Source organism: Poromitra crassiceps, assembly GCF_964638095.1.
Source record: "Poromitra crassiceps genome assembly, chromosome: 25".
NCBI classification, from domain to species: domain Eukaryota; kingdom Metazoa; phylum Chordata; class Actinopteri; order Beryciformes; family Melamphaidae; genus Poromitra; species Poromitra crassiceps.
Window position 1 is genome coordinate 10,989,747 of NC_139649.1, and position 9,657 is coordinate 10,999,403.

The 9,657-nt window shown below is 44.8% G+C and overlaps 1 protein-coding gene across 1 annotated transcript; it reads left to right on the forward strand.

Moving 5' to 3' along the window:
- Positions 1-2,123: 2,123 nt before the first annotated feature.
- camkvb (CaM kinase-like vesicle-associated b) lies at positions 2,124-8,848 on the forward strand (the record flags this gene model as incomplete). The annotated part of the gene is made up of 10 exons (XM_083660597.1): positions 2,124-2,218; positions 2,422-2,553; positions 3,768-3,842; positions 4,437-4,575; positions 5,415-5,535; positions 5,691-5,766; positions 7,445-7,581; positions 7,791-7,869; positions 8,252-8,339; positions 8,549-8,848. 10 exons carry the CDS (start codon positions 2,124-2,126, stop codon positions 8,846-8,848), a joined length of 1,242 nt encoding a protein of 413 aa, XP_083516723.1.
- Between the last annotated feature and the right edge of the window lie 809 nt (positions 8,849-9,657).

A 9,657-nucleotide genomic window follows, 5' to 3' on the forward strand; every position in this document is an offset into this window, starting at 1 on the left:
ACACGCGCACACACACACACACACACACACACACACACACACACACACACACACACACACACACACACACACACACACACTGTCTTCATTGCCGCACTAGAGAGTGTAGTGTGTTCATCACAGCTGTTTCATCACTCATTCTGGGATCTATGCTCCTGACTAGGATGAAAAAATACATTAAAAATGAAATAAAACCACCGTCTCTTCCCTTGAAACGCAAAAATAACACACTAACGAAGCTGACCGTGAAATCTAAAATGCTCTGTACCTGCAGTAGATTTGGATAGGTCGCTCTGAAATTTCACTCCATGCTGTTTGAGGAGTGGGGAGAGTGCAGAGCGGCAGAAAGAGGCTGCGCCACAATTAGGCGAGTGTTGATGCAGAGCTCGTAAAGTTCTTTAATCTGTCTCCAAGTCCGGTGGTGCTCTGCCCCTAATTGCCGACTCCCCGTCTTAATTGGAAATGCTTCGCTTGTTGCCGTGGTTACCTGTTTGGGCTGGCGGGTTGCATTAGCCTGTTAAGAACCTCCCGCTCCCTCCCTGACACTGTGGATTGCATCTTTCACCCCATGCCATCACTGACAATGGTGCACTCAGTCCCTCCTCGCTTCACTGCAACGCCACTCCTTACACACACACACACACACACACACACACAGACACACACACACACACACACACACACACACACACACACACACACACACACACACACACACACACACACACACACACACACACAGAGCATAAAGTTGAGCCCCATACAGCACATCCTTGTTGCCTTGTTACAGTAGTTAAAGGGATAGTTGTGATTTTTTGATGTGAAGTTGTATGAGGTACTTGCCGACAGTCAGTGTACTACATGCAGTGGAATGCAGCCGACGCTGTCGCAGTTTGGAGAAATGGAAACCGGCCGCGTCAGGCAAGTAGTGTCTGCTGAGTGTGAAGGGGGCCATGAGCAAAAACGTAAAAAAATAAATAATAATAATAATACAGAAAAAATACAGAAAATGCTTCCATACTGCTCACCTGGCGTAATCCAAGTCTTCACAAACGCTGAGATGCCAAGTTGACTTGAATTGAATTGAATATAACTTGAAAAGATGTCATTTACACCCTGTTTTTAGCTGAAATCTTCACTTCACTACAAAACTTCAGCTAAAAATTGCTGCCAAAAATGTGTTATTGTAAGTCGCTTTGGATAAAAGCGTCTGCCAAATGACGTAATGTAATGTAATGTAAAAATAGGGTGTAAATGATGTTTTCTCACGTCAATTTGGCATCTCAGGGCTTGTGGAGACTTGGAAGGATTTTATGTATTTTCTCTGATGTGTGTTTTTTTTTTAAACGTTTTTGCTCATGGGCCCCCTTCACACTCAGCAGACAGCTCTACTTGCCTGGCACGACCGCCGGTCTCCATCTCTCCAAACTGGGAGCGCACCCGACGCACCGGCTGCGTTCTACTGCATGTAAATACACTGACTGTGTGTGCAAGTACCTCATACAACCCCACATCAAAAAAATCCAAACTATCCCTTTAAGCCAAACAATCCGCCGCATTGATATCGCCCATGGTGGCGCCTTTTAGCGTCAGCGCCTTCACCTTCTGAAAGGCTTCCTCAGCATTTACTGAGGATTCTTTACGACAGAGGGAAGGCAGGTTACACTTCTGCCCAGTCATCATCTAGTGTAATAGTATGGCCCGTTATGAGGACGAGCTGACGAGAAATCATTAGCTGGGTGGGAAGCCGGGACATAACGTCTTGATAGATTGATGGGAGTCTTCTTTCTTCTGTTTATTCCTCTCTCTGTCTCTCTCGCTTCTCTCTCTCTCTCTGTCTCTCTCTGTCTCTCTCACTTCTCTCTCTCTCTCTCTCTCTCTCTCTGTCTCTCTCTCTCTCTCTGTCTCTCTGTGTCTCTCTCTCTCTCTCTGTCTCTCTCTGTCTCTCTCACTTCTCTCTCTCTCTCTCTCTCTCTCTCTCTCTCTGTCTCTCTCTCTCTCTCTCTCTCTCTCTCTCTCTCTGTCTCTCTCTGTCTCTCTCTCTCTCTCTCTCTCTCTCTCTGTCTCTCTGTGTGTGTCTCTCTCTCTCTCTCTCTCTCTCTCACCACAGGTCAGGAGTGGCCATGCCATTTGGCTGTTTAACAATCGGGGAAAAGAAGGATTATAACAATCCTTCCGAGGTGACCGATAAATATGACCTGGGACAGATCGTTAAATCGTGAGTACCTCATCCGCCGCTTGTAGAACCTCCTATCCTCTATAATATATACTTTTTAAAAGAAGAAGCAGTGGCTTCATATTAACCATTTATGACTGCCTGAATCTTTTATTAGTATTGGAAATTGTTCTGTGGGAATGGACCACTTTGATATTCCAGTCTGTGACTTGGAGCTGTTCCTCCTATCTTCCCTATCATCTCAGGGAGGAGTTCTGTGAGATATTCCGGGCCAAGGACAAAACGACCATGAAAATGTACACGTGTAAAAAGTTCCTGAAAAAGGATGGAAGGAAAGTCCGCAAGGCCGCCAAAAACGAGATCCTCATCTTGAAGATGTAAGTGGCTGACTTCACAATTAATTTAATTAATTAATTAAACGAGATCCTCATCTTAAAGATGTAAGTGGCTGACTTCACAATTAATTTAATTAATTAATTAAACGAGATCCTCATCTTAAAGATGTAAGTGGCTGACTTCATCATAATGTGCTTCATTGCTGCATAAAACAACGAATGATTAGGCTTGTGGTAAGATTCTCAAGCTCCACAAAGAGTTTTTGTTGTTTCCCTTACCTCATCTTCAACACTGTATTTTCATTATGTCATTCATCCATTTTGTGTATTTCCTTTGTGGAAAACCAGAAAAATAAAAAAGATCTCTCTTGTTGCTTGTTTTTATAATAAAAAAGAACATAAAAAGTAAAGCAAACCCTGCGTGATCGATCGCACACGGCTGACATTGCTCTCATCAGCCGGTGGCAGTTCTTTCATTATCTCACCTTTTAGCAAAACCCTACATTAGCATAACCCGGGCCTTATCGAAACTCTTTGCTACAGACAGCAGGTGAACCTGGGCCTTATCGAAACTCTTTGCTACAGACAAGTAGGTGAGGCAGACAAGCCCCTGCTGTGTAATGGGAGACGAGGGTGTCATGTCTTTCAAATCACTGAGCCTGCTAGTTGTCCTGTCTCGGTTGAATTCTCGCACGATGGCAACAGGAGGATCTTCTCAGCTTCATAGACGCTCAATGCGTTTCACAGGGTCAGTGACGTGGAAAAGTCCATCGTAAACGACCGCTTAGCAAATACTCCCAAGTACACGCCGAGTGCACATGGCATGTCACGGCAGCTCGACAAGCCAAATCCACCATGAAGTTGCCTAGCTAGCTGGTGGTGGGGCGCTTATCAAAGGCACGGTCAGCTGCATGGTCGGTCGTCCTCGTGCACAAATGGACGCATCATCACATCACATAAAGCTCTGGCTTCTGCCCGCTCATCTGTTTAAACATGCAGATCCCGGGGCCGGGGAAGTGAGCTGAATTGATTACGTTTGCGATTTTTTTTTTTCGTTCTGCGTCGGTTGCCTCACATCTTGGCTTCCTTAACTATTGTAGTGTGTTATTCATGAGCAGTGTTGTACATTATGCGTCTAACCGAATGAATGATGCAATCGCCACATCCCTCTCTCTCTTTCTCTCTCTCTCTCTCTCTCTCTCTCTCTCTCTCTCTCCCTCTCTCTCTCTCTCGCCACTTGTGTCACATCTCCTCAGGGTGAAGCATCCCAATATCCTCCAACTGGTGGATGTCTTTGAGACCAGAAAAGAGTACTTCCTGTTCCTTGAACTGTGAGTTGAGACCTTGAGACGTCTGATGGGGTGGGGCTCTGTGCTTGTCTTTGCTTTTGGAGCTGAGGCCTCCATGCGTGTGTTGATTACGCACTGGTGGGGAATGAGCTGTTATCGCCTGAGGCCGTGTAGATATGAGAACAGCTCTGAACTTCCCTCATTTGGTATTCAGATATTGCTTGCTAGCTGCTCCACGTTCTCATCAGCATGTGTTCCTGGGGAATTTGATGTATTTCCATGGCCACGGATGTGTTAAATGTGCGATACTCGCCTCCTCCCCCGAGGACACTTGATTTGTGGGTTTTGGAATTCTCGTTATGAGTTCGACTCCTAAACAGGTGGCGGTCGATTATGCAATCTTGTCAAAGGTTTTTGCTCTTGGAGAATGTGTAATGTTCAGCTTTCCACGTTCTTTACATAGAAATACAATCAGTTACCACATTACCACTATTTTAGATGCTCCAAGCAGCAGAGACATCAGGCAAGCGTTTCATTTGAAAATTGAAAAAAGGGTGCCTGGATCATCATCAAACATTCTCACATTCAACAACAGACGCGTGCAATGCATGATGGGTCGTCCTGTCTCCTCCACAGTGCGACAGGCAGAGAGGTATTTGATTGGATCCTGGACCAAGGCTACTACTCCGAGCGGGATACCAGTAATGTGGTGCGACAGGTGCTGGAGGCTGTCGCCTACCTCCACTCCCTGCGCATTGTTCACAGAAACCTCAAGGTAACACGCTACGGCAGGAGAGGTTTTACAAATCAACGTTATGCATTGTCATAGTGTGAATATGAAAATGGCAACACAAGTTTTGCAGTTTGCATCACTGTCAAATGATTGTTACCGTGACCTGAGGCAATTTATTTTTGTCGATTTCAAGTGGTCACAATGACACAAAAAAACTCACAAATCATGGTGCTGTCACTTAGAATCAGGATCACTTTTATTGCCACAGTAGGTAATCAGATTATATTATGCGGAATTTGACTTACTGCAAGTGTGCAGCGTAGCGGTCACATCAATAGTCAGAAGACATAAAATACAGAAAGGCTAAATAACATCAAAAATGCAGTCCGATATAAATTATACAACACACGCACAAATCAGAAAAAGCCTTTGAAGTGACATATGGTGGTGGTGGTGGTGGTGGTGGGGGGGTAGGTTCAGTGGACGGTTCTGGCCTGCTGTTAGTGCTTGTCATGTTAATTTACTGGGTTCTACCTTTCTCAAAAGTTATTGACCTTGTTCACAACAAAACCAAGATCACCTCGGCACCTCGACACCCCTTAGAGAGGGGACAATGTATAAAACACTAGATTGACAAAATGATTGATAAAGATGTCAAAGTCACTGATTGGTTTTCTCTTTGAACTGGGTAGTTAATTGTATAGTTATTTTATAGGATACTTCTTGTCAGTCAGCTCATCATTTCTGTTAGGAGGCGGAGAAAAGGTCTCACCACTTCAAATCAAACAGTGAAGAAGAGGGTGATCTCAGCACATTATATATTTTTCACTTGGTTGTTTAAATACAAACTTGCTGCCATCTTGATGTGCCATTTTTCCTAGCTGGAGAACTTGGTGTACTACAACCGCCTGAAGCACTCTAAAATAGTGATCAGTGACTTCCATCTAGCCAAGCTGGAGAACGGACTGATCAAAGATCCCTGCGGGACCCCGGAGTACCTGGGTGAGAATATTCACTTTAAGTGGCAAGAAAACATTGGAGTGAGACATTTCTGGACATATTTTATTTTTCCACGGGGACATCAGTGGCTAGAGTGATGTCCCCTGTCATTTTCACATTCCCAGAAATTCTAACCATGTGTCACTGCTCTTCTGCAGCTCCTGAGGTGGTTGGCAGACAGAGATACGGCAGGCCTGTGGACTGCTGGGCTATAGGCGTCATCATGTACATACTGTAAGTTCTGTTTACAATGATGGATTTGTGTTTGTTCCTGCATTCATGCATTAGTCACATGTGATATCTCATAATATAAAAAAAACTATTGGCCTGAATTTAACAAATTAATGATTAGGGATGGGACGATATATAGACAAAATCAGTATATCGAAATACAAAAATGTGACAACATGTATTGGGTAGTTTATTTTTTATTTTTATAAGAAATATTGTATTCTGCAGTCACAGGCTCTGCATTGAAATTATATTATTATTTTGACTTTGTAATGGCATTTTTAAATTGTTGTTTTCATTCTAGCAATAGTCCACTGGAAATTTCTTGGACCCAGTAATGGGGTTTCCTATGAACTTTTATGATTGAAATGTCATCTATAGTCATCTATAGGCCTATAGTGGATGAAATTCAACTTGGTTTCCAAAAATTGCATGTTGAGCAGTTTGAATAATTAGCATAATGAGCTGATGTTTATGATGTGCAGAAATTCATCTATTACCATGGTGCGGTCATGCAACCTTTCCTCATTAGCATAATGTGCATAAATTAGGTACACATTTGGTCAAAATCAGGAAATGGGCATATTTTTTGCTTTTAGTTAACTAGAAAGATGATCTTAGATGTTTCGACATCTAGAAATTTATCTCTTGCCATAATTAAACTAATGCAGCCTTTCTTCATTAGCATAATATGCATAAATTGTGTAATGTTAATAACTTCGCAGAGGCAGCAGATCCAAACCCAAATGTCCCTTTCCCTGGCCTCATTGTCCAGCTCTGACTGGAGGATCACAAGGCGTTCCCAGGCCATGCGTTCCTCGTAATCACTCCACCTCGTCCTCAGGCTGCCCCGTGGCCTTTTCTCAGCTGCACGTGCCAGGCAAACCTCCCTGGAGGCATCCTTCCTAGATACCCCCCAAACCACCTCAACTGGCTCCTTTCCATGCAAAGGAGCAGCGGCTCTACTCTGAGAGTCTCTCACGGGTGAACGAGGTTCTATCCCTGAAGGGGGACATCCCAGCCACACTCCTGAGGAAACCCATTTTCGTCCGCTTGTATCTGCGATCTCGTCCTTTCGGGCATGACCCATAGTTCAAATGAAAACTATATAAAGTTTGGCTGAGCTCCAGCTAAATTCTCAAATATCGCCACCTGCTCGCCACCCAGGTACTATGTACTAACTTAACTGATCTTATCCTGTGTGCACAAAATTGTCAGACTAAACTCAGGCTGACACCCCAAATACATAAAATCCGCTACAGAAAAATGTATATTATTAATGGTTTATTAACTGGCCCCTGGCCTCCTGTCATTTTGCAAATGTGGCCCCCGGGCAAAGCAAGTTGAGTATCCCTGCAGTAGGCCATATAGGGCTTTCCAGTAGACTGCCCATGATATTGTAGAAATGTTTAAATTTATGGCTCAGAAATAAACAGAAGCAGCCTTACAGTCATTAGACTTTTATTTATTACGTCGCCTTGTGGTTCTATCTTAATCGTGAACCTGTAGGCTTGTTTGAGATTTGCAAAAGATACTGTATTATCTCCCATTATATAATAGGGTTTGTTGAGATATGGGATATTCATATACGCAGGCAGCCAACCGCATTGTTTGCATTGTCTTAGACATTTGTGTCTAGATGTTTCTCAGGGTTTTGATGCTCTTTACTCTGCTTCCTCAGGCTGTCAGGCAACCCTCCTTTCTACGATGAAAGTGACGACGATGATTATGAAAACCATGACAAGAACCTATTCAGGAAGATCTTGGCAGGCGACTACGAGTTTGACTCTCCCTACTGGGATGACATCTCTGATTCAGGTATACTTTGAAGATGAAGCAAATACTCCAGAGGTACAGCACATATTGACAGCTTGCCGGGCAAACATTTCAAATTGGGGAGTGTTTTTCCCCTGTTAGCGGTTGAGTGTTCAAAAGCAGATCATATTTATATTCCCGTCCAACAGGAGAATAAAGCTTTTTGTTTGTTGAGTTCTTCCTGTGTGATTGTTCTTTTCCCCCCCTGGCAGCTAAGAGTCTGGTTGCTCGTTTGATGGAGGTGGATCAAGACCAGAGACTCACAGCTCAGGAGGCTATAAACCACGAATGGTAGGACAGCAGCACTATGTGGCACATAATGAACAGACCCTTGATATCATACCAACTAGAAATCTGTGCACAAATGTCTAGCGGGGAGACTGGAGAGGATGTGACAAGGTTGTTTACACATTTAAAAATAAGTTTTATACGTGAAAAGTTTTATAAATGAAAAGTCAACAAAACTTCACATCACACCACACCACACTGCATTTCGGAAATTCGCACATCTGAGCGGTGCTTGCATAAGTTTCCCTGTTGAATAAATAAACTATGAATTGAGTAATGGCGTGTGCAGCAGCCCATATCTGTGTGGAACTCGTGTCAAAAGATAAGATAAGCAAAGCATAAAGCCCTGTTGTGAATTTGGATTTGTCCCTTTTTTGTACACCAGGATCTCTGGAGGCGCAGCTTCGGATAAGAATATCAAGGAAAATGTCTGCGCACAAATAGAGAAGAACTTTGCCAAAGCTAAGTGGAAGGTAAGCCTGTTGTGTTCTCTGTTCCTGGAAGCCCTTTTTTTCCTCAAAGTTCAGTAGCAGTAGTACGGTCCTTGAACGAGGAGGTAGCCCAGTGTTGCGTAACTGTGAGTCGATTCATGCCCGGTGAGACTCGGTGTACTCTGAGTAAGCTTTCAGAGGTACGGCAGGCTACCTACCTGAGCTGATTCTCTGCATGCCTCCTCCCACAGAAAGCCGTGCGGGTCACCACCATCATGAAGAGACTGAGAGCGCCCGAGCAGAGCGACTCCTCCAGGGTGGTCAGCCCCGCGGACCCGGCGGCTCCCCGCCCAGCCGCCACCGCCGCTGACCCCTCCGCGACGGCCGAGGGTGAGCCCGCCGCGCTCGCCCAGCCCCCTGCGGAGAGCGACCAGGCGGAGGCCGGAGGAGCTGGAGCCCCCAGGCTGGAGCCGGGACCCCCATCACGTTGTAACGGAGAGGCGTCACCTCCTCTCCAAGCAGCTGCCGATGCCGGGGACGCGCAGGGTTAGACCCCCCCCCCCCCCCCCCCCACACACACACACACACACACACTCTGCAGCCCCCCGCCCCCCCCCACTCCTGCACACTGTACATTAGCTGCTAGCTAGCATGGTGACGCGGACTCTGCTTCTCTCTCACTTGCAGCATTGTAGTATCATCTCATGGAGGCTGTGTGCTATCTTCTCTCCTGTGTCGCATTGCATTGGCTTTCCTCTTACATGTATTGTGTCTTTTCTCAATGACCCTCTTGGCTTCCACGAATGGTGTTTTATGTCGGACTAATTGCCGTCAGCGCTATCTCAACACATTCAAATTTTAGGGGCAAAACAGATTTAAGCGATTTAAGCTAAAGTCTTCATTCTGAATACTCTCTCTTTTTAGCGATAAGAGAATCCAGGGAGACGCGTCATTGTGTTGAAAAATTCGCTTTGATTCCTTTTTAATGAGCCAACTTTGGAAACTTCCTCTCCCCCCGATTTTTGCTATTACAGTATTTGTTCTGTTCTAATGGTCGTCAGTAGGGTACCAAACGGCTTTGCTTTGCTCCTGAAATCTTTATTACAGTATGTATCGTAATATCTACTCAATATGTAGTGGTCCAACATTAGTATTCATTTCAGAGGGGAAACATTGTATCTCTTTCTTATGTGTTATTGTTGACACCGATGACCAATTATTGTGAAATGATGCTGAGATTGGTCACTGTCACTGGGAGTTTTTTATGCCCAATATTGTATTTTGAGATAGGCAGCTTCTCCCGCACGAACGTGCGCGCACGCCAACACACACACACACACACACACACACACACACACAC